Source organism: Argentina anserina, chromosome 3 (assembly GCF_933775445.1).
Source record: "Argentina anserina chromosome 3, drPotAnse1.1, whole genome shotgun sequence".
Lineage (NCBI taxonomy): Eukaryota > Viridiplantae > Streptophyta > Magnoliopsida > Rosales > Rosaceae > Argentina > Argentina anserina.
Genome location: NC_065874.1, coordinates 21,576,390 through 21,603,010, shown reverse-complemented (window position 1 = coordinate 21,603,010; position 26,621 = coordinate 21,576,390). Strand labels below are relative to the sequence as shown.

The following is a 26,621-nucleotide window of genomic DNA, read 5'->3' as shown; positions in this document are numbered from 1 at the left end:
TTGATCGACTTCTATAGATTTCTCAATATTCATAATGTATGTGCATATCATGTCTCTCACCTACAAGCTCATGGTTCCGTGATAATTTTTTCACTCTCTGCTGTGCCTTAAGCATATAGGTTGGTCTTATGGGTTCTCTGACGCCTTGTGGATGTTATTGGATAAGGATTTAATGCAAATTTTTTGTTCTAAGCAAATTTATTGGTCGTATAACTTGTATCTATTACAAACACATTAGAAAATCTCGATTATTTATAAGAAAATAAATTAAACCCCTTAAATTTAATATATCGACCAATATGTACTAAATAAATAAAAGTAAATAGATTGTTCTGGAAGTTGTAAGCTAAAGAAGTCTGTGTTCATGAAACATTGATATGATTATTATTCTCCTTTCTTTTTATGTACTTCTTTCATTGTCATTGTTTTTATTGTTAGCATTGGGCATGTGTCCACATATGAGAATGCGATTTTAATAAATATAAAAATACAATGTAAGAACATAACATAAAGAAGAATAAAAAAATCATGAGATCATAGGTTGAATAAACATGTTGGATTGTAGAAAAAAGAATTGATAAAAAAACAACAAAAAGAAAATAAAGAAAAATGGTGGAGAAAATAAAATACAATGAGAAAGTCCATGGAAAAGTCCATGAAAATCTTTGATCTAGATGCTAGACAATTTTTAGATTGTCGTGTGTATAATTAACACTACAAAATCCATAAGATTCCATGAGTTTATAATTTCATAAGTATGAATGATATTTTGAATACCCACATACCTCTATTCATTTTAAAAGTCTTGATTGAATATCTTCAGACTTTCATAGATTTCATAATGACTTTTTAAAATCTTAATTGAATACACTCAGACTTGTATGAATAATTAAAAATTTGTATTGAATACACCTAGACTTTTGAATTTCATAGATTTCTTTAAAACTCCAACTAAATCCATAGACAATACACCCCTTAAATAGTGGTTCATTTAGCATTATTCATGTAAATATACATGAGTACTTGATCAAAATAAATAGAAAACAGGGACACATAGTTCCATTTGTTTTCATGTACTTGCAGACGATAAGGGCTTTATTTGAAAAGATGGTGGTGTTTTTCCAGAAAAAAAAAAAGAGGGAGAAGGTACGTATATGTATAATTGCAATCCAATACCGGATCGACTGAAGAAATATCCAAGAGTGGCTAAGACCATGCATTTAAGTTGGAAGAAATTGCAATATATGACTTAGGGGGTGAGTTACCTATCTCTGGCATATAATAAATCTGCTTGAAGCGGGTTGGTTTAGGGTTTCAATTCATGTACACCTAAACTGCGCTTCGGTCGGTAGCCAGTACTTAATTTTCTGACGAATAGTTACACAAATCATATGGTCATGCCAGTATTTAGACGTTAACTCATGCACAAATATAGAGCTGATATGCAGTCATTTTTCATTTAAATTTATTTCCCAAAGGCCTTAATTAATGGTTTCACCTACCATGGCCTCAGAAGTATTGAACTGATTCAACTCCCTTCACTTGGCGCACCAGTATATATAATGGTCTCCGCATACAAGTTCCTCATGCAGGAGGCAGCTACTTGCTGTGAAGTAGAAATTGGGTGAGAGTTAGAAGTTTTTTCAGATATTCAGATATGGGGCTTCTGGGAATGTGGGTGACCTTTCTCATGACGCCTTGTGCATATTTTATGGGGAGGAAATGGAATTTACTGGACTTGGTCACGGCTGGAATGTTCGTGACGATCCATGTCCTTTGTTTATTTGCGCCCTTTTATTTCAGCTGGCCTTTGTTTCTCCTCGCTGTGGTTCTCGGTTATTCGACCGGCTTAGGAGTAACTCTGTCTTACCATAGAAACCTTGCGCACAGGAGTTTCAGGCTTCCCAAGTTTCTTGAGTACTTCTTCGCCTATATCGCCGTTCTTTCGGCTCAGGTACGTACCTACAACTAGCTTTCAGGAGCTTTATCGGTATTGCATGTCATGCAATCTATTTCTGATATCAAACTTTGAAAATTTCAAATAATGACTTATGGCTAAACCTACTTTTTCTTAAATACCCGCTATATTACGTACCATGAGTTTAATCTTTAATGTGTACGTACAGTTTGCAAGTAAATTAATACACATGTATGTGCTTAATAACTCTTTTTTTTTTTTGAATTGCAGGGTAGTCCAATTGAGTGGGTGAGTACTCACCGTTACCACCACCAATATACAGATACAGAGAAAGATGCTCATAGTCCTCGCGAAGGTTTCTGGTTTAGCCACATGGGATGGATCCTCGACAGCAATAGGCGATTTGGAAGGGTACTTACGTATTCAATTAAGAATCACTACGCACACCGGCCTTCATAACTAAATGCATATACCGACCGAAACTCGTTTTTCCTTTGCTTTTATTACTTGTTACATTTCAGTTGGAAACTAAATTGTTTAATTGTACAATATATGCAGTATGGTGGACTGAAAAATGTTGAAGACATGAAAAGGCAGCCATTCTACAGGTTTCTTCATCATACATTTCTTCTACATTCGGTTATTCTTGGGGGAATTCTCTATGCCATTGGTGGGTTTCCCTTCATCGTTTGGGGAATGGTACGTGATATAGGAAGAAAGGCTGTCTCTTTTTCTCGGCCAAGATTTTCTCTACCATTACGGTGTCCCTTGTTGCAAGTTTGACTAGCAAAACTAATCGATTAAACTATTTTAACAGGGAGTGAGGATGACAGCTGCTTTCCACGGCACTTTGCTAGTAAATTCGGCTGGTCACACATGGGGGTATCAAGCGTGGAATACCGGTGATCTATCTAAGAACCTTTGGTGCGTACTTAACAACTCAATTAATTAAATATCCTTAACTAAGTAATAATCAAGGTCAAGGTCATTGAGATTTTATATGTGTGTGTGTGTGTGTATCTTGGTTAGGTGGTTGGGATTGCTTGGACTTGGAGAAGGATGGCACAACAATCACCACGCTTTCGACTACTCGGCTCGACAAGGCCTTGAATGGTGGCAGATTGATGTGACTTGGTACGTCATAAGACTTCTTGAAGCTCTAGGGTTGGCAACTGATGTGAAACTACCATCTGAAGCTCATAAGAAACGCAAAGCCTTGGAGACCAGAAAGAATATGGTTTCTCATGAAATAAGCCACGAAGATTGATATTAGTTTGCCTAGTCTGCTTTTATTTATATGTAGCGCGGACAGGTATTATCTATAATCGCGTGTTTGATTTCACATGGATGTTCTGATTTCGACACTAGCTATAATAATGAAAAGCGATTCTACCTCAACTACTGCCGATCGATCACCTTCTACCTACTCAAACCTATCTCGCTCTAATCTCATTATATTTATCCTCCTGGTTTGAAAGTATTGAACCATATTGATTTTAATAACGTTGTCAGACAAGCATGTGATAATAAATTGGCTCCAACAAATATCAATAGTACGTAGCATCAACAGAAATAGTAAATGAATGATCAGCCCTGACATTTTGAGGGCCGCGAGATAAAATTTGTTTGTTCTTCAACAACAACAACAATTGGTGAAAAAGAAAAAATAACGACAATTTTCAATATTAATTGCATTTGTTGCCGCAAAAGTTTCGATTAAACTTGAATAGTTATTTTATGAGCCAAATCTTCTTCAATCGACAACAAATTTACACTGTTCAATATTTTTCAACCAAGCAAACCAACTGATCTAACAAAGTAACATTTTAACTGATTACTGAATTATGCTCAATAATCAATAAGAGTATAAGACAATAATCTTCATTGTTAAACATAGAATAGCAAATTAATAGCAAATAAATAACGAATCATTAGAGTGAATAAACAATTAATAATTATGTCAAAGTTGTAAACCTTAATAACCATTCTTCCATTCCCAAAGTTTCAAAAAACACATTATATTAAGGTTTACTGTATTCAATTTCAATTGAAGCAATGGTCAATTTTCTGAAATAAAAGTATTAAAAGCAAGAAAGAATGGAGAAATTATTTACCTGGTAAGAAAAAATTATATTGAAATTGGACTAAATGAATGAGAGATGTGCATGCGATGATCATAGGCAAGAGAGTTAGAGAAGAACTGAAGACGAAACGTCCAATAGACTGATCAAACAATATAGGGATATCAATCATAATATCATATCATATATCTTTTTTTTTGTCTATTTTTTTTTAAATAGGGCTCTAGACCCGTGCCTCATGAGCTTACCCATGGCCGGCCCTGTGAATGATCGATGATCTTCTTTTTTTCATGTATATCTTAGAAAATTTCTTAAAGGTGAATCAACGATTTTCGTACATCACTATCTATACATGAAATATATTTATAGTACCGGCAGATTTTATAGTAAGGAGTCTGCTATAGTATGTGGATATGATCTAGCTACTCTGGTTCTCCCTCCGATCGATCACATGTAATTTTGGTTAGAGTGTTAGCTAAATGTACTGGCAAATGTACCCAAACCAATATAATTTACCCTTAAATTATCAATTTTGTCCTTCCTCTCAAACGATAAGACCAGAAAAACTGAGAAAAGTCATAAAACCATGACGATGGATCTGCTTTTGTTTAGTGTTAGCTTGTACTTCTAAACCAACAACCATAAATTAATAGCTTTTGTTCATTCTCATAGTAAGCGGTACGAAGCTAGTATACATAGTTATATCCTCATATTGCGTACTCAGCATTCGTGTTCGTCTTGGCTCCACCATATATAACTGCCATCAAATCATCTATCTGAATTAAGATAAGTGGAACATGAATGACATCCTCAAACTATGGGCAGTAGTTTGGGACGGCTAAGTTTTGAGTTTGTTGTGAGTAATGTTTTAAATATTCTGATATATCTCTGATATTAAAAAAATAATATGATAAATTGTTTATCGGTCTATTATATCAGTCAATCTCAAAAATCAAGTCAAAGAACAATATATTGGGTCAAGTTTGACCCAATATAACGGTGTTTTTATTATTATTTAAAACCACGTCATTTTGAAAAAAATAATTTAAAGAAAATAAAATATTCGTCGATAGCATTCGATGACGAGAGAGTTTATGATGAATGATTACCTCTATTTTTATTAATTAATACTATTTATGTATTTTAATTATCAAAACAATCAAATATTATTTTATTTATGAAGTTTATTTGGTACATTTTGAAATATAAGTTTTAATTTCTCAGGTTTATTTGATATATTTTGAATTATATGTTTATAAATATATTCAATTTAATTAAAAATTAGCAAAAACGATAAATCTGATATATCCTTATTTTACAAAACCGATACGATGCCGATAACTGCTACTTAGACCATTGGTTGTGAGCAACATGATTTTTGAGTTTGCTGTGAGCAAAATGACTTTTGAGTCTGCTATGAGTAAAATGACTTTTAGATTTGTTGTGAGAGAAATCAATTGAGGTATTTAATAAAATGTTTTTAGAAGTGTTGTGAGTGATGTATGATGAAATAAATGTATCTTTATTGAATGATATGGGGAGATATACATAGACATTTACATAATCACAATCATGTAGGATTTAGAGTCCCTAATCTATTACAGAGATGCAAATTTATCTCTAACAAGAAACCTACTAAAGTTAAGACGCACACAATGGTAGAATAGTAATTCTCATGTAATAGTTGATAGGAGCATTTTGTGCTACATTCTTAATATGTTTTTACCTCCATTTGTACTTTGCTTAACCCTTATTGTTGTAATATCGAGTCATTGAGTCACAATAGGAGTCTTGGATGGTTATGGATGTGTTTTTGTGCTTAAACGAGTTAAAAACGAAGAATTGGTCTAGAGTCCTAGTTTGAGTAGGAATCCTTATAGGACTAGGAAACCTAGTTGAATTAGGAGTCTTCATCTTTCTACGTTTTGGTCGCATTGGCGATATGTTGAGAGTCATGTTTGCATTAGGAATCCTTGTTAGACTAGGAAACGTACCATTTTGGAAAGTCCTACTTGAACTCAAACTCTTATTACGAAATTTTCCTAAATGAACTTTCCTGTTCTAGTAACTTACTTATTCTAGTAAGTTTCCTTTTTGCAAATTAGAAACTTTCCTAATCTAGTTGAGCTGACCTATTACATATGTCTTTTTAGGACAACTAATGTCTAGATTAGAACATGATTTTCGAAATACATTATCTCTTACTATTGATTTTTTTCTTCTTATTTTCAGATTGAAGAGATAATTCAAAGAGATAAAGAAGGAGTTCAAATCCGAGTTACACAAGATAATAGGAGAGGCCATGTCGTGCATATACAATCAGCTGAAGATAAAACTCACGGCTTGAGGAAAACAAGGAGGTTGTGTGCAACAAGGAAGCTTTCATGCCGTCCATATTCATTAAGGAGAAGAAGTCCAATTCGTGTGAAGCTTTAAGAGAATAACTAGGAGATGACGTGCCTTATCAATTCAGCAAATAAAAAGGAGTCCAGCCGTGTGTAACCCTAGAGAAACAAGGGGATAAGAGCTGAATTAATCCAAGGAAAAAGGAGAGCCATTCGATCTCATCTTGGCAGCAACATCACAGCCGTGCATCCTCCATGGATCAGCCCAAAACCCTAGCAGCCTCTTCTCCTCATTCCTCTATATATAGCTCGACCTCTCTTCATAAAATTCATCTCCATTCTCTCACAAAGCAAGCCGAAATTCTGCCAAATTCCATCCAGAAAATTACAAGCCAAAAACTTCATCCATCTCCACCAAGCCGTGCTCATCTCCTTGCCTCTCCAAATCCGAATTCATCCTTGCTTCATCCTTCAAGGTTTCTAATGTGTGATTCATCCATGGCTTGTAACCTTTCTTTTTATTTTCTGCAATTTTCGATTTTATTGTATGAACTCTTGGATGTGATTTTCGGTTTTATACATGAAGAGCATAAATTCAGACTTCTTTGGTTCTATGTTTTGATTGTTTAAACTCATGAAAGATGTTTGAATCCGTGTATAATAGATAGGGGCAGTAGGTTTTCGAAATTAATTTAGGTTTTATTTCAATATATTCCTTGAATTCGTGCATATGAATCAATGCTAGAGGAAGCCAAGGCCATGGTTCTCCTAGGGTTGCGATTTAATTCACCAAAGTGTTCATCGATTGAATATGCGCTTCGGGTTTCAATTATGGATACTTATATAGGGCTGTGGTAGTTCTAGGAATTTGCATGCTTAATTAAGATGAGTGACGCCATGCTTGCTTACATGTCTCCAATTCGACTTAATGTGCTTATGTGCTACTTTGTTGTTTGACTAGAACGCTTCGTTATGTTGAACTCTTTTTAGCATATGTTTAGGATTGAACGCTTCGTTGATTCTAAATAATTAAGAAGTCTTAACGATTAGATGAACCACTTCGGACTCTAATTAGAATTGGAATTGAAATGTACTTAGAAAGAATCGAAAATAAGTTGCTGCCTATATGTTGTTCTACACGTGTTTGACATGTTTCTTGAGTGAAATTCGTGTTTTGGTTATGTGATGAATGGTTGATCAATTGTATATAAGTAATTTAGGATTTATTTTATGTTGTAGTTTTAGAATCCAAATCAAACCCCCTAATAACATGATAAGTGTTGAGGCCCTTTTGATTCCCCGGACTGAACGATCCCTACTTATTCTATACTAACGATGATGTTTTACAGGGTATTTTATAGACGTTCTAACCGAACGTTCTATCAATAGTGAGAACAAAAAAACTATTTTTTGTGTTTGGTAAATTGGAAGTAAAAAGTGTTGAGTTGATAAAATTACAAAAAGTGATTAAAAAGGTTCTTGAGATTATTACCATGATTATAATGAATATTAATAACTAAATTATATAGACGCTAGGTGTTTCAATTATTTTTGTAAAATATTTTGCAATTGTACTAAATACAAAAACTATCCAAAAAGGTTACAACAACTACAAAGAGATGTCGTAATATCCATTAACTATTTAAATGTTGATGAAATTGATATATATTAAGGTCTAAATTTATGTTTGACTTTATTTTTTTAAAGAAATATTTTTAACATTTAAATCTATCTTAAATATAATATAATTTAATCAGCAAATCTAAAAATATAATCATTCATAGCTATACCATTATTACCTATGTATTAGTTTTTATTCTCTCTCATGTTTTCGAGAAGCCAGGCGGAGCTTTTCCACCGCTCTAGACCCCCGGCGACGCAGCCGTTCTAGACCACCAGACCTAGCCCAATCTCACTTCCTCTATTGATTTCCCTTCTTTGATATCAAATGCAAGGAGAATCCCAATCAAATTGAGGAAGAGGTAGATCGTTTCTTTTAATAAATTTTAACTATGTCTCAAGCTTCAAGGACTCTTTGATCTCTTGTTGGTAAGCTTTAGTATAATTAGTTCTTGTTCAATTCTACCTTCGATTATCTAAAATCGAAACCCAATTCTAATTTCCTCAATCTGCCTTGCCTTCGCCGTGTCACTAAAATAACCCACTATGTGCTTTCGGTTCTACTTCTTGTGTAGAACCTTTGGATTGCTTTGCATATTATTTTTTTGAATTAATTGGAGAAATTGATTTTTGCCATATTACTGATATTAGTGATCAAAACTACAAAGGGTGAAATTGCTCATCTCTTCAATTTCAGACTTTCTTTGAAGAAAAATTAGGTAGAACTAGGGTAGCATGTAAATTTTCAGAATAGAACGAGAACAACATTAACAGAATATGAAATCCTAATTAAAAAGCATTGTAGCTCGGTGTTTTTCTCAAAAGCACATGAACCTAGCTTTTAAATTTCAGCTATTGGGAAAATCTATTTTGACCAAAAGTAGCCTTAAGAAAAAAAATACCAAATACCATTTATTTTTCTCAAAAGCTTAAACAACCCCAAAAGTAGTCCCAAAATCTATCTCAAACTATGCCTATATGTATGGCTTATGATCATGATTTCCATTCATTTAGTGGTTCAATTTATAATTCAATAGTCAAATAACTTTCTCTCTATTCAACTCTCTCTAGAAAGAAGTTTGCTGGGTGTGAAATTTTGAATTGAAGGACAATTTTGCTTTCTAGGGATAAACGTGGAAAAGTTTAACACAGAATGCTAGGACTGGGTATGATAATATTTACTGAATACATTACTTCGCAGCTCGGCTGTAAAGGAGACGGATTCAATGCTCTTAGATTTGGTGTTCATTTCTAACCCGGCTTGTTAAAAAACATTTCACATGGAAACCTTCATTATATTAAGGAAGTCACCAGCCATATATACGCGCGCAATGCCAAATAGATTAATATATATGGTACATTTAGTTCAAATATATATATGATTGTTCCGGGAGAATTACTATTCTACCCTTGTATGTGTCTTAGCCTAATAGGTTTTCTGTTAGAAGATAGATTAGCATCTCCGTAATAGATTAGGACTCCGAATCCTACGGGATTGTGGTTTTGTAATGCCTATATATAGGCCCCCATATCATTCAATAATACACAATTATTTCATCATGCATCACGTTATCACGCACTTTGCCCTAAAACCCTGAACTTTTAGAGCCCTAAATTTTTTTTCTCTCTCTTCTCCTCCGCCGACCGCCGTCGATTCCAAGCTCCGACATCTCCTCGCCAGCGCACCTACTGCTCGCCGCCCCTGCAGCCGCCGCATCACTGCCCTTGCAACCCCCCCCCCCCCCGCAGCCCCGCACGCAGCCCCTGCACGCTGCCCCTGCAGCCAGCCCCGCAACACCGCAGGGTCTCCTCCGCATTCGCTCCGCAAAAACATCTTTTTGCCCCGCAAGTCCCCGCATCAAAGCATTCAAAATTGCTCCTCCCGCATATTCACGCAAGAGACGTGAAATTCACAAGCAAGGATTTCGCTCAAGAGAAGCTACTCCCGTATACTACAAACCTTCAAAGGTAAATTTTTCATAAACGTTCCCGCTTTTGAACGTATAGATATATTATATCGGGCGCTATTAGCCTTCTTCTTGTCTTAATTCCGGCCTTTCTTATAACGCCGATGAGACTATAGAGGGATGGGTTTCCCCTCTTGGTCGATGTTTTCTGTGTGACGGTCCTGGGGGAGTCACGATTGTTTTGAAAGGGAAGTTAATCGATTTTCGTGTGGTCGCCTGAGTGTACCGCTGTTTTGGGTGCGATCATGAGTATCGCCGCTTGCATTGATTTTTTCTTGTGACCATATACGTCACCCCTTCTAATTCCTATTATACTTGAATCTAATCGATTCCGTATTCGTTTTGTAGATGTCATCGCCATCTCGACCGGAATTTGGCCTTCTTGATCTAGAAGGAAAGGAATACCACCGCTGGGTTTCCGACATGGAACTCGCTTTCGAGAGCCGAGGGATTGAAGGCATGTTTGCCAACCCTCCTGCTGATTTCCCACCCATGGCTAAGACTCAGACTCTCATCTTCATGAGACGTCACATCCATGCAACTCTCAAGAGGCAATACTTGAACGTAAAAGATCCTAAAGAATTATGGGACAAACTACGCTTGCGGTACAACAACGTTCATGATAAGATTCTTCCTGAATTGACCGTTAGATGGGATAACATCCGTCTATTGGACTATAAGAGAGTGGATGATTTCAATCAGGATATGCTATGCTTGCAATCCGATCTTGGCACCGTTAGTGTCATCAAGACCGACCTAGATCTTCTCAATAAGACATTAGACACGTTTCCAATCCACTATGAGGTTCAAGCTCATACGTACCGCACTCATGTAGAGGAAGGGAACATCCGGTCTTTTTCTGACTTAATGGCACTCTTGGCTAAGAAGGAGAGACATTCTGAGATTCTCCTCAACAATAACAATAGACATGTTGGCACTAAAAGAATTTCTATGCCACAGTCTAACTATGGGAAAGCTCCTAAGCAAAAGAATCAATCAAGGAACGCTCCATATCAGCACCAAAATAACAACTCTCGTGGTGGGAGGCAACAAGGCCGATCTCGGCCTCGGTCCAATACTTGGACTCGTGATGGTGGCAGCGCCGCACCCTCTGGGGGAGGCCGTCCCCGTCCCAAACTTCAAGGAGGCCGTGCACCTCCTAATGCCTCCACTTCCGGTAATGGCAAGTCTCCATGCTTCAAATGTGGCTCCTTCAAGCACTTTAATCGCGATTGTCGCGCTAGCAAAGAGATGATCAAGGCTTACGCCGCCTACAAGAAGTTTCTACAACCCGAATCGAATCATGTGGATGAGGACCATGAGATCAAGACTCACCATATCTCCATGAAGCCCGAGCCCCTTGCTTCTAAGGCTAGGCCTCCGGTTGCTACCATGGATACTCCCGACTTTGATTAGTCGTTTTAGCTTCTTTAGCTTTATGATTCAAGTATTGTTATGGCCGACTGCCGTTGTTATTTTCATTGACTTTGTAATAGTCTTTTGATTTTGGAATTAGAAGTTCATGTGTGATGTATTAAAGATTAACATTCAATAAAATTTCTCATTTCTTGCTTACAAGGCGATCTCTTTGAGAATTTTATTTACTTGACACTTAGCATGATGATCAACGTGTGCAACTCACGTGGTTTTTAAATTGGACACTTTTGGGTCACATGGGACCCCAATAGCACTACATTGTGAATTTGAAACTTAAAATTCGGAAAACGAACCTCGGAACGTCGAAAACGAAGTCGTTTTGCCTTGGCCGGACCCGGTTACTATTCCAGCATTTCCGGCACGTTTTGCCGGCGTATTCGCTGTCTTCCGGCCATTTCCCGGCGTTTCCGGCACCGCCACCCGGTTCCTGCCGGCGTCCCCTGTTGGACCTGAAGTTACGGCCTCCATACCGGCCAGTTCCGACCGCCGCCGGCCGGTTTTCCGGAAATCGGTGCCACCGGTTTTCCAACGAGTTTTTCGACGATTTGTTTCGTCGTTTCTCATCATTTTTCCGGCATATTGCAGCAGTCCCTGCTGCCACGTTTTCCTCGTCCAAAATTTACCCGGTTTTGAGTTCTTTTGACATGGTTTTCCGGTTTGTTTTTCCGGTTTTCTCCAAGTCCGTTATATGCACTCACCGGTACTCTTTGTGTGTGTTTTCCACACCATTTTTGGATGGTTTATACCACCATAGTTTACTGTTTGGTATTTCACTGCTTCAATACCATGATTTCTAACTCTTTAGTTGAAGAATGTAGTACTATTGCCATGTGATACATTCGATGGGATCGACCTTTGTTCCGATTCCCATTCTTACAATATCCTACGGCGTATTGTATAAAATTGTTCCCATGTCGCTGACTCTCTTAATTGTCATTTTGTAGATGTCCTGCGGTGAAATCGAATGTCTAGCTGATTGCGGAACCACCCACACTGTCCTACGGCACAGGCAGTTGTTCACGGATCTAGTGTTTTCGACTTCTTCGATGACTACAATGATTGGCTCGAAATCCATCATTCAAGGAAGAGGCACAGCTTCTTTCATGTTGCCTAATGGTACGACTCTTAACGTCGTAGATGCTCTTTATGCGCCGAAGTCTCCCCGCACCTTGCTAAGTTTTAAGAACATACGTGCCAATGGTTTTCACCTTGATACTTATGTTGAGAATGGAGAGCAATATCTTTGTGTTACCTCTGAGAAAGCAGGTCATCGCCGCATCTTAGAGAAGATGAAGAGTCTTGGGAATGGTTTGTATCTTACTTCCATTCGGATCTTTGAATCATATGCGGTTGAACGCAACTTTTGTGATTCAGACTCTTATATGCTTTGGCATGCCCGTCTCGGGCACCCTGGACGTGATATGATGATTAGAATTCTTAAGAATTCACATGGTCATCCATTTTTCAAGTCCCGGAAGCGATTGGAAGATCACCTCACCCGTGCTCCGCACGGTGAGGCCGTGCCTACCCATGCACCGCATGGTGTGGCCGAGCATGCCTCACTCGGCAGCTCCACGGCTTTCATGCCGTCGGTGGCGGCATCCCCTCCTTCACAGGAGCTTGTGATGCCTCCCGTGCTTTCAAATGCCTCCATGGCAATTTCTGATGCCCATCGCTCGTTTTGCAAAGCTTGTTCTCTTGTTAAATTTCAAGGAAGTCCTTCATTTGCTAAGGCTTCAACCGAGAACATTCCATTCTTACAACGTATCCAAGGTGACATTTGTGGACCTATTCAACCAGAATACGGACCTTTTCGATATTTTATAGTATTGGTTGATGCATCGACGCGTTGGTCACACGTCGTTTTGCTATCCACAAGGAATGCTACATTTCCCAAGTTATTAGCTGAGATCATCAAACTTCGGGCTCACCACCCCGATTATCCTATCAAATCCATTCGTTTGGATAATGCTGGAGAATTCACCTCCAAAACTTTTGATGATTACTGCATGTCTATTGGGATCGAAGTTGAACATCCCGTTCCTCATGTTCATTCACAGAACGGTCTAGCAGAGGCTACCATCAAGCGTATTCAACTTGTTGCTCGGGCAATGGTTATGGGTACTAACCTGCCGGTCTCTGCGTGGGGATATGCAGTGTTGCATGCAGCGACACTTATTCGTTTCCGACCCGCGGCTAGCCAAGCGTTTAGTGCGTACCAGATGGTAACTGATTACGAACCCAATATTTCACACTTACGCATCTTTGGTTGCGCCGTTTATGTGCCTATTACGCCTCCGCTGCGTACTAAGATGGGTCCTCAGAGACGATTAGGTATCTATGTTGGCTATAATTCCCCAATGATTGTCCGCTACTTAGAACGAACCACCGGAGATCTCTTTACTGCAAGATTTGCAGATTGTCACTTTGATGAGACATGCTTCCCGTCGTTAGGGGGAGATGGGAATGTTATCATTCCAAATGAACGTCAGGAATTGACGTGGTGTGTCCCCACTATGTCTCATTATGATCCCCGCACTGCTCAAAGCGAGTTAGAAGTGCAACGCATTATCAACCTCCAGAAAGTCGCGGATTCGATGCCCGACGGCTTTGTAGATATTGCTAAAGTGACGAGATCAAACATACCCGCTGCGAACGTACCGGCACGGTTGGATGTCCCGAAATACGGGCGTGGAAGACAAGCTCCTGGACCTAGCAACGTTGGCACCGCCCCTGACAGTGGGACGGAGGCCGGCGGCGGCACCACCGTCCGCCGTGGTGTTGTCGGCGCCCCTTGTGGCGACAATGCCGAGATGGCCCGGCATGGATCAGCTTCGGCCTCGGCTCCTCAAAGAAAAAGGGGGAGACCGATAAACTCTAGGGATTCAAAACCTAGAAAGAAGTGAATGACTAAGGAACAGCGCGTCATCAACGATGAATCACCATCGTATGAAGTTGTCTCTGATTACAGCTATGTCCATGAATCAACTCAAGTGTTACCGTGGGACGCTATGGAACCTTGTTTGATGCCAGAGAACAACGAAATCTCAGTGAACTACACAAGTGAGCAGTCGGTCCGAAACCGAGCCACTACATGCATTGATGACGTTTTCGCTTATTCCGTCGCACATGAGATCATATCTGAAGATGACGTTGAACCTCGCTCTGTAGCTGAATGCGAACGCAGAGCAGATTGGCCGAAGTGGAAGGAAGCAATCCAGGTAGAACTTGACTCATTAGCGAAGCGAGAAGTCTTCGGAAAGGTTGAATTGACTCCAAGAGATGTCAAACCTGTTGGACATAAATGGGTCTTCGTTCGTAAGCGTAATGAGATGAACGAGATCGTGCGCTATAAGGCAAGACTCGTGGCGCAAGGATTCTCACAACGACCTGGTATTGACTATGAAGAGACTTATTCTCCTGTTATGGACATCATTACCTTCTGCTACCTTATTAGTCTGGTAGTGTCCGAAAGACTAAACATGTAGCTTATGGATGTGGTCACAGCTTATCTCTATGGGGATCTTGACGCAGAGATATACATGAAAACTCCAGAGGGACTACCTTTACCTCCATCAAGTGCCTCCAGACCACGGAGTGCTCATGCAGTCAGATTACGTCGTTCATTGTACGGGTTAAAGCAATCTGAAAGAAAGTGGTACAATCAGTTGCATCAATACTTGGTGAGAAGGGGTTACAAGAATGATGAACTATGCCCATGCGTGTTCATACGAAAGACAAATTCTGGATTCGTCATCGTTGCGGTCTACGTTGATGACATGAACATAATCGGTACTCTTGATGAGATTGAAGAGACCGTGTCTTATTTGAAGTCGAAATTTGAGATGAAAGACCTAGGGAGGACGAAATTCTGTCTCGGCCTTGAGCTTGTGCATAGGGCCGACGGCATCTTAGTGCATCAGTCAAATTACACGCAGAAGATGCTTCGACGTTTCAATATGGATCTATGCAGTCCATTGTCTACTCCCATGGTCGTCTGAAGTCTAGATATCAAGAAGGATCCCTTCCGTCCTAAAGAGGATGATGAAGAAGTTCTTGGTCTTGAAGTTCCATACCTTAGTGCGATTGGGGCACTATTGTATCTTGCTCAATGCACTAGACCGGACATATCTTTCGCAGTGAACTTATTAGCTAGATTTAGCTCCGCGCCTACGCTACGTCATTGGAATGGAATCAAGCATTTGTTTCGATACTTGAAAGGTTCCCTTGACATGGGATTGTTCTACCCCTATTGCAGAGAGAACACCGCCACGGTATCTCCCCACACCACCGCCGTCGCCGACCCCGGCCTTGCCGCCGTACGCCGCAGCGACGCCGCCGGCCGCCATGGCGTGGAGACCGTGCGCGGTGCTGAGAGCAGCAACCGGTCCCGTGCAGCTCTTTCCCCCGATGCAAAGACTCCAAACAACTTGTTATGGTGTTATGCCGACGCAGGGTACCTCTCTGACCCTCACAAGGCTCGTTCTCAAACCGGTTATGTGTTCACCATTGGGAATACGGCAATATCTTGGAGATCCACAAAGCAAACTCTTGTTGCTACTTCGAATCACGCGAAGATTATCGCTCTCCATGAAGCAGTTAAAGAATGTGTTTGGCTACGATCACTTGTTCGCCATATTTGTGATTCTTGTGGATTAGTCTCTACAACTGATCAACCTACGTGCATTTATGAAGATAATGCTGCTTGCATAGAGCAGGCAAAGTTAGGTTTCATCAAGGGAGACAACACCAAGCATATTTCGCCTAAGTTCTTCTACAACGTTCAACAACAGAAGTTCTTGAATGTTCAGATCAATCAAGTGAGTTCAGAATCCAATGTTGCGGATTTGTTCACCAAGTCTTTGCCTAAATCTACTTTTGTGAAACATGTGAAGAGCATTGGCATGCGTCGTTTATCGGAACACTAGAATTTGGTAGACTTCAGGGGGAGTCTACATCACATGTTAAGATCCTTAAGTAGTTGGTGCGTTGTGCTCTTATTCCCTTCGATCAAGCTTTTGTTTTACCCAAGAGGTTTTTGTTTTGCTTGACAAGGTTTTTACCGAGGCAACGATGTGTGCACCATGCAACCTAGACATGCGACACAAGGGGGAGTGTTCCGGGAGAATTACTATTGTACCCTTCTATGTGTCTTAGCCTAATAGGTTTCCTGTTAGGAGATAGATTAGCATCTCCGTAATAGATTAGAACTCCGAATCCTACGGGATTGTGGTTTTGTAATGCCTATATATAGGCCCCCATATCATTCAATAATACACAATTATTTCATTATGCATCAATGATACATTTATTGAAATTAAAGGGATGGAACATTTTTGTCATATGAATGACCAAACGTACGTAGTAGTAGCTAGTTCCATGAAAGTTAATGCATGCAACTAGCTAATTGACCCGCGCAATGAATAATAATATAATGGTTCGTTCCATTCGAATAATATTCAATATACTACTTGGCGAGGGCTGCTTTGCGACGCATCTGGGATTCAGTAGGAGTTTTGACGTTGGTTGCCAAACCAATTGCTTGAAGAGCTCTGATTACGTACCAAGTCAGGTCGACTTGCCACCATTCCAGACCTTGTCTAGCTGAGTTCTCAAATGCATGATGGTTGTTGTGCCACCCTTCTCCAAGTGCGATCCATCCCAATAACCTATTAATTTGTTCATTTTTAGCCAAAACAAGATTATATATATGTCAAAATTAGTGATCATTAATTGATCTCATCTAAGTGTGCGTAGGGAGCATGATTGAATAAATCCATGCATATATATACCAGTTGTTCTTTGACAGGTCGCCGGTGTTCCATACTTGTTTTCCCCAGATGTGACCGGCCGAGTTCACTAGCAAAGTGAAGTGTAGAACATATACGATCCTCACTCCCTAAAATGATATACAAATAAAATCGTATATAGATTGGACTACGTACGTACAGATTTGAATCATATATAACAGGCATGCATGGTGAAAATAGTAATTGCAAAAGACTACATACCATTCCCCAAATAAAAAAGGGTAGTCCGCCCAGTGCATAGAGCAAAGCTCCAGAAAGAAGTACGTGTCCAAGGTACGTATAATGAAGAAACCTATAGAACCACTGCTTCTTCATATCCTCTACGTTCTTCAGTCCTCCATACTGATGAAATGCATCAGGTTAATTAAATTCGACCTAGTTATCATACATAGATATATATATATATATATATATATATATTAAAATGTATTAATACGCTGAATTAATTTCTCCTTACGATTCGATAACGAGAGTTGCTATCAAAGATCCAACCCATATGACTAAACCAAAAACCATCCAAGGGACTGTGAGGATCTTTCGCTTTGTCTGTAAACTGGTGATGGTACCGGTGTGTGCTCACCCAATCTATCGGACTTCCCTGCAAATTAATATGCCATTGAGATTAAACATAGACAATCGCTTTGTTTTCTTACCTTTTTTTTCTGTACTTAGACAAGAAAAGATAGAAAATGTGCCTAGCTCGAGTATAGAAAACCTGAAGTGATAGAACCCCGAAGTAGGCAAACAAGTACTCGAGCCATTTGGGGAGGTGGAAGCTCTTATGCGCAAGGTGTCTATGGAAACCCAGAGTGATTCCCAAACCGGTGAGGATATAGAGTGCTGCGGCTACCCAAAAGGCAGCCCAGGTGAAATAGAATGGAGCAAACAAACAGACGCCATGGAAGGCCAGTAGAGTAGTCGCTGTAATTATGTCATGCAAATTCCATGGTCTTCCCCCAAGCTGTACAAAGGGAGTCATAACAATACTCGCTATGAGGCTCTTCATTTGAATTGTGGCCTGCAATAGCCAATAGGTATATTACTGAGAACCTACTCTGTATCATAAAAACGTCGATAATTAATGAGCTCATAGGCGACTACGCACATATTAGTATATATAGATGCAGACCAGCTAACTTTCTAGCTCCTACACACACTATAATACTGTTTACCCATGCCATGCTTCAATTTTCAGCCACTATCGTTTAAAAAAAAAAAACACATCAATAGGTTCAATTAATAAATGTCTACCTGCATGTACCTCATATTTGTGTTCGTGAACTACCTACCTAGACCAATTAAAGTTGCACATTAGGTCATCTCCGACCAATGAGCTAGTGTACCACAAAAGTGTGACATAAATAGTCCGAAAGGACTTTGACACATATTTGTGACACACTAGCACACGTGAGTCATGCCTCAAAACTATTTTTTATCATTATTTTGGTAAATAATTTTATAAATACATAACAATATTGTTTATTAGATATATATATATATATTTCATTATTTAAAATAGAAAATTGTATTTTTCTTTGTTGAAATAATATATTACAACACTAAATTCGAATTAAACTTGTATTTTTTAGTGTAATAACTCCTTGGTTCACTGAATAAAATGGATTGATTTGAATCCATCTGGATACAATGCTAGGGATTTTGATTGTTCCTTTTATATGTCTACATCTAATTTTTTTAGCATTGTATGTTATAGCGCTTCATTGATTTAGAAAATGGTGCTTTAAGTTTGTGAATCTAGTTGCATAGACTAAATTTGAAAGTCTTATGAAATTTCTCTTATTCTCCGCCTTCGGATAGGTTGTCTCTTATACAACTTACCGGACTTAATATATTATGACCAACAATTTATATAAAAAAAACTAATAAAGTTGGGGTCGATGATTGTCGAAATATTATTGCAGAAGGAATGGGGACTAACATGAACCCATTACATGCACACTACCAACAAAGGAGCCTAATTAATGCTTCTATATACTGATATAGTACTGGAAACCGGAGTGGACGGTGGTTCAAGGATGAGGATGAGTGATTTGGATCATTTCGATCGATCAACCAAGCGTTCAACTATAAACAAGAAATAGTATATCAAGCTAGAAGTCCCTAGAACATGTTGGAGATGAGAGATCACACATCTAAGAAGTGACAAAGAAAATAAAGCTTATAAGTGAGTGGATAATAACCAATTGTACCGAGACCTTTTGTGATTAAAACCCAACACCTGTGAGGTGTCTAAGTTGGGACAATATCGGTACAGTTGGTTCACGTGCCACACTTGTCGCTGTTTAACATGGTATTAGAGCGGGTTCCTCTCCAGTGACGCATCCAATCTGTTGTGGGCCCGAGTTGGGTGTCACTTTGTCATGGGCCCAAGATGGGTGTCATTATCATGCTATCGGAGAGTTTCCGATTGGATGGTCACTAAGTGTCGTTGGTTACTGGACCTTGGTTTATTTCATCCCAGTATGTAGGATGTTAATCTGTCACGTGTAGATCTAAAAATTAGGTTGCACGTGAGGGGGCGTGTTGGAGAGGAGAGATCTCACATCTAAGAAGTGATAAAGAAAATCAAGTTTATAAGTGGGTGGATAATAACCAATTGTACCGAGACCTTTTGTGATTAAAACTCAACACCTGTGAGGTGGCTAAGTTGGGACAATATCGGTACAGTTGGTCCACGTGCCACACTTGTCGTTGTTTAACATAACGATCTTAACACATACCTCGTATTAAGACATAGCTATAACTCTCCGCAGTATAATCTCACATCCAACCACAGGAGACTGAGAAAGTAAAATAATCTAGCTAGTTTGAATATGAAAAGAAGATAGGAAGAGTGAGGTAGAACGAGCTAGTAAAAGAAAACAACATATTTATGTATTGGTTCTTATCTATCATTTCAGAGCTGACAAAGTTAAATAAAATAATTATATATATATATGTATGCAGCCCTTCTTGGCTGCGGAGGTCCGCACCAAGATTTTGGTGCGGATTTCCATCTTTTTACCACTTTTCGATCAAATTTTCTCATCTCCACCGTCTAGTATCTAGATAATATTGTGTAGATCATCTCTGCAAAATTTCAGCCAATTTAGTAATCGCTAAGGCCCTCAAAATTGCGTTTTTCTGTTAAAAATATGAACGGTAACGGTTCGACAGAATTCGGTCCGTCCATTTGTTATTCGATTTTGAGGGCCTTAACGATTACCAAATTGGCTGATGATCTACACAATATTATCTAGATACTAGACGGTGAAAATGAGAAAATTCGATTAAAAAGTGGTAAAAAAATGGAAATCTGCACTAAAATCATTAGTGGGGACCTCCGCATTTGAGAAAATATATATATCTATGTATATATGTTCCACCGCTCATTATTAGTCGGTTGAACTTGGGCTTGTTTAGCTTGACTATAATTAATTCATTAGGTTGACAAGGATCAGATTTTCAGCAGTAGCCATGTAAGAACACGCACAGAAAAATTCGGTTGATCGAACTTGAGTGGGTTTGATTACGAGAAGCCAGTCTAATTAACATTCGAAGTTTTGAACCAGCTCATATAATTAATGGAACAAGTACAATTCTTTTCAAAACTTGCTGCCTAGGAATATCATGTCATTATCTGTCCAAGCCATAACCAACTACTACGTATATAAATGTCTTTCCAAGGAGCACCATCTTATTGAGTTTTAATTGAGGACCTCTTTAATTAATTTGCTTATCGATTTCATATTCAAATTTCGACTATTTAATTTGTAAATATATATGAATATATTTTTTTTGTAAATTTTTATTTAATTTAAAAATTATTAAAATATTTATAAATGTGATTTATTCATCATAAACTTAAATAATTCATATTTAATAATTTTAACTCGTTAACTAATTTAATCTAATTTAATATTATAATAATAATTAAATTAATTAAAAATTTATATAAATAATTTATTTATGTAGACTTAAAATATAAACAATTGAAATTAAAAAATATTGTCGAAAAATATGTTTAATTATCAATTGATTGAAAAGTCTTCGTCTCGTTTTTAATAGAGTTTTTTTCACCAACAGTCCCTCAACTCTGGTGTACCTACCAATGTGATACCTCAACTCTTAATCGTACCAATGTGATACCCAGACTCTAGTATTGCTATCATTGAAGTACTTCCGTCAGTTTTTTTAAACTTTTCCGTTATCTTGGTGATGTGGCAGGTACGTGAGGCCCACAAAGAGGGTTAAAAGACAAAATTAACCTCATCTGAGAGGAGCAATGTTTTTCCCGCCCTTTACCTTGAGAAAGACACCCAACAATTCCAATTTTGGCGCCAATTTTCACTCCCTACTCCTTAATTTGTGTCTAATATCTAAACTAAAGAACTACCGCCAACCAGTCGACCACAATCTGATAAAACCTAGATCAATCTCATTTTCTATTTTTACCCTAGCACTTGTTAAACTAACAGAATAAATATATAAATTTATATGGAACATCTCATTTCCACAATCTCATAAGAATATAGAAACACATAACTTAACGAAATTCAACTACATGTACCATTAGTTCTTACAAGCAAAAATCATGGCAGATCAACATAAAAGGTGGCAACTAATGGTACTTAAACATGTATTTGAATTTCGTTAAGTTATGTGTTTTTATATTCTTATGAGATTGTGGAAATGAGATGTTCCATATAAATTTATATATTTATTCTGTTAGTTTAACAAGTGCTAGGGTAAAAATAGAAAATGAGATTGATCTAGGTTTTATCAGATTGTGGTCGACTGGTTGGCGGTAGTTCTTTAGTTTAGATAAGAGACACAAATTAAGGAGTAGAGAGGGAAAATTGGCGCCAAAATTGGAATTGTTGGGTGTCTTTCTCAAGATAAATGGCGGGAAAAACATTGCTCCTCTCAGATGAGGTTAATTTTGTCTTTTAACCATCTTTGTGGGCCTCATGTACCTGTCACGTCACCAAGATAACGGAAAAGTTTAAAAAAACTAACGGAAGTACTTCAATGATAGCAATACTAGAGTCTGGGTATCACATTGGTACGATTAAGAGTTGAGGTATCACATTGGTAGGTACACCAGAATTGAGGGACTGTTGGTGAAAAAAACTCTTTTTAATAAGATGGTCTTGGGAAAACCTCCCGCCTACATATAGCTCACGGCCTACAGATAGCTAGCGATCTATTAGTCAAAACTCTCATCAATTTAGATCTCAGTACTCTAGTCAGTATGTCTTGTACACTAGTCTAGATGCATGTCTTGTACGACAAAAATGCATGTAGAGACTACTTGACCTTATTTATGTAGAGGTGTTAATTAGTTGCGTATATACAGTCCTTGTCATATGTACAAGACGATGACGATTGAGTTCGTATGTATTTAACGTTTATAGGATTACGATTATGATTATACGATCAAGATCAGACTAGTTTTCTTATCAAGCGCGCGTACAAGGGTAGGATTTTGGGGGTGTTTTTTATTTGTTTGTATATTTTCAGTTCAAGGCTAAGATTTTACTTTTACAACAAGCTAGCTAGGAGCATGGCTTTATTATGTACATGTTGGTGTCGACCTGACTTTGACACCTTTCTATTATTTTGTTTCTATTGGGTAATCACCAATATTCATATTGACTTCTTTGATTCAGACCTATGCCAACCAGCAAATATGGAATTACGTAGCTTGATTGCTCGTGTTAAAAGTCAAGGTTAGAACATGTAGAGCAGGAAATTAATTTGGTTGCTCGTGTTGCTGGTACAGCGCCTCGATTGAATTGATTACGTCCAGTGCTGCATCTGAATTTGGCCATAAAATCATAATGCATGTCTTAATGAGTTAACCATATTCATCATGACAAATACCATCCAAAGAACCATATTTGTTTTTTTTATTCATGGCAATAACCTGTCTTTTTCGGGGTCTCTAATGTTTATTGGCACTCAAGTGCGCGAGCGGAGACAGTCCACAACCGGAGCTGCATGATATCCCCATAACCGAATGTAATATCTCTGGCATGAGACTAATTCCTACAGAGACCCAAGTGAAATTGTTTCAGCTTGGTATTACACCCGAGCACCCTAACCACAGTAATGTCCTCAACGGCTCAACGAAAACTGAGTTATTCGCTTTCAAGGCCCATCAGAAACGTTGAGGTATGTAATGTCATCGCCAACGATCGAACCCGTGACAAATACTATGTTTAAGCCATGGTCAAAAGAGTTGCCACGGTCAATAATCACTGCACCACACCCCGTGATTAGAACCATATTTGTTTATGAAAGCAAGAAGAAAGCAAAGTCTATCGAAACGAATTTGGTGAAAATAACAAGAAATGCCTTACATATGTGCCTTATATATCGAAAATGAATTAATCTTTTTTTTGACAAAAAAAATGAAATAATCATTTGACTGCCTTTTTTTTCTCCAATTTGCTCAGTTTTTTACACCCAATGTTGTAAAAGAAGTAACATAAGGACATATACAGGATTGACTCATGTATGTATGCATGCTTGGGTACAGTATAAATCAAAAAGAAGAATTTGGAATCATAGAAGGTTAATTTGGAAATATATTATTAACTTCCAGATAAACCCTCACCATGTCGTGTCATGAGCTATTGTTTTCTTTGTTCTTTTTTTTTAAAGAAAATTTTTAGAAGGGAATGGAGCCAGTACGACCAGTGGCTTTGTCTTGATGAAAATTGTTAGGCTATCTTAAAATGAAATACGTACATACAGTAATTCCATAATCTCATATATAAATGCACATCAGAATATCACGGTGTTTAATGTTGAATAAATACATCTAATTAACTAATGGTCTCATTGATTTACGAAAACTCAATGAAATTAAATTTCTTTATGCAAATGATATATCAAGAACATGTAACCCAACAAAAATGATATATATCAAGAACAGGATAACACAGCCTACACCTGAAGGATCAATCTGTTTTTTTTTTGGGTCCATGCACATCAGAACATATTCAATTAGGACCCGCTGTATGCATGTTTTCTAGTTCATTCCTTACCCTTTTTTGCCGTCGATCTGCAAAAATATCATGTGCATATTCATCCGCCAATTCTATCTTTTTGTCGATGAAAAAGATCGATCATAATCATATCAGTGATAATGCTATGATTCAAGAATTGTGTGTTATAATCATGTTGGTCGAATCAATTATGCATATAGTAATTAATATATTACCGATTACTGTTATGTCATCATGAGTAATTGAATGATTGTAGTAAGGACATCAGAGAGAGACTGAGAGAGTGTAGCCGGACCACTACGTACGTATATATGTGCCAACTTATAATAGACGTACTCATGTACATGCATATAATTAATAAATATGTTGATGCAGTTAAATTTTTATAATTTTTGAACATGCAGTAAAGTAAATTACGTTTCGTCAACAACATGGCCATGAAATTTTGTTTGTTTCGTTTTGAATTTTTTGTGTTTGTTATGTTTATTGAATATATATTATAAATCGACGACGACGTACACTATTTTCTTAATATGTAAATTTAGCTTATTGAAAGTCTCAGTGTACGTCCGTGTAGTTAGGTCACTTGGCTATTTTGGTCCAAACAAAGAAAAGTTACTTGTTTATCGGTGGGGGTTTCTACTTTATCAACCATATATTGCAAGCTCTTACATACGATCACAACTATCTGGTGAATCATATTAACTGTTATTCATGTGAAGTCTTATATTCTTATTTATTGCTAGGTTGGCATGCATATATGGTAATATGTTGCACAGTTCTCTCAAGATCTCCATTCAATTTTACCAAAACAAAACTACAAATTAAATCAACTCTGCATCGATATATTTGTACAAGGGATCCTGGAGATCGGGCTGATCGACTGGGGAGACTGGCATGGGGAGCAAGAATATATATACATTGATGATACATACAGTAGTACGTACAGAGAGAAAGATCTCTGCTTCCGGATACTCGAAACGAAAACAGAAAAAGCTGCTCGGCACACATGCGCATGATATGTGCATTTAAGCTTTAAACAGGAAATCTATTAACTGCATGCCCTGTTACTACTATACGTTCTCATGGAGCTGATGGAGGAGTGGAGGACCGTTGTGTGCATGTTCAAATGTTCTTCAGATTTATCAGATGGACCTCTACCTAGGTCACTTGTGGGTAGGGATGACAACTGGGAAGATAGGGCTAGGAGAATGAAAAATCATATATATACCCAAGTCAATTTACATTTTCGTACCCGTTTCGATTTTCTGTAATAGAATACTGGGTATTCCTCATACTTATATCCTTAGGGGATTAAATTTTCATACCCGCCTCAATAACCATTAATACTAATTTATTTTAATATATAAAAAATTTCAATAAAATACACAAAATAAAAAAAATAAAAAAAAAATAAATATCATGATAAAATTATCTCCTTATATCAAAAATTATTGTACATGCAAATAATCACAAAATATATTTTGATATTTTTCTATTTATTTAATTTGAGTGAATATATATTAATTAATTATATAAAATATATAATACATTATTAGGTGGGTATGAGCATGGAGATCGAAATACTATCTCTGACCCTTACCATTTTCCGCTATCTGAATAGCGGGAATTCCCGTACTTATTACCCGATTATACTCGAAACACTCCCTCATTAGGATCAAATACCCGTGGGTACCCTGCCCACTGGGTATTTTTGTCATCCCTACTGATGATTGCTCGATTATTCGACATCAATATTTAACCCTGTACACATCATTAGTAGTATAAAGCATGAGGGTATCGTTCACAAACCGGGAATCCAGCTAGGGCTTAGGATCACAACACTTAACACGAATTCATAAAGATATAAAAAGTTGATATAGGTTTCAGATTGAGTTGTAAAAACAGTAAATAAAACCTAAGCTAATATATATATGTGATCAACCAACCAACACATAAACAATCACCAAAACAAGTCACATAAAGAAATCGAAACAAGTTCTATGTCCTTCTTAATAATCATGCCGAGACTAGTCCATGAACAACTAATGTTAGATTATGCAATTTAAGTTCCAAATCAGTAACATATATGCATAGACACTTAACACATTCAAGTCTTGCCACTCGGCTTCATTGAAATCTAACATGTTCATCTTACCATACAATCCCAAAGCCATGCATATCGAATTCATTAAGTATGTCACCTACTTAACCCCCAATCATGTAATTTCGAAAATCATATAGAAAATAACAAACATGTTCATAGCATAAGTCTTTAATCCAATAACCTAAATATCATGCTACAATCGCATACATAACATCAAGATATCGAAATTGATCAAGAACAAGACTCGGCAGAAACCAAAAACAGAAAATCCATAAAACGAAAACATAAATTCGAATCTTTATATAAATTGAATCAAGTAG

The 26,621-nt window shown here is 37.7% G+C and overlaps 2 protein-coding genes across 2 annotated transcripts; one reads left to right on the top strand and one right to left on the bottom strand.

Annotated features, from left to right (window-relative positions):
- Nucleotides 1-1,657: 1,657 nt before the first annotated feature.
- LOC126786637 (palmitoyl-monogalactosyldiacylglycerol delta-7 desaturase, chloroplastic-like) lies at nt 1,658-3,185 on the top strand. Its single transcript, XM_050512516.1, has 5 exons — nt 1,658-1,954; nt 2,189-2,329; nt 2,477-2,617; nt 2,736-2,842; nt 2,948-3,185. The coding sequence occupies exons 1-5, from the start codon at nt 1,658-1,660 to the stop codon at nt 3,183-3,185; spliced, it is 924 nt and encodes a 307-aa protein (XP_050368473.1).
- Nucleotides 3,186-16,835: 13,650 nt separating this feature from the next.
- On the bottom strand, nt 16,836-18,184 carry LOC126786354 (palmitoyl-monogalactosyldiacylglycerol delta-7 desaturase, chloroplastic-like). Its single transcript, XM_050512156.1, has 5 exons — nt 17,894-18,184; nt 17,636-17,776; nt 17,380-17,520; nt 17,161-17,267; nt 16,836-17,037 (listed from the first exon to the last, which is right to left on the bottom strand). The coding sequence occupies exons 1-5, from the start codon at nt 18,182-18,184 to the stop codon at nt 16,836-16,838; spliced, it is 882 nt and encodes a 293-aa protein (XP_050368113.1).
- Between the last annotated feature and the right edge of the window lie 8,437 nt (nt 18,185-26,621).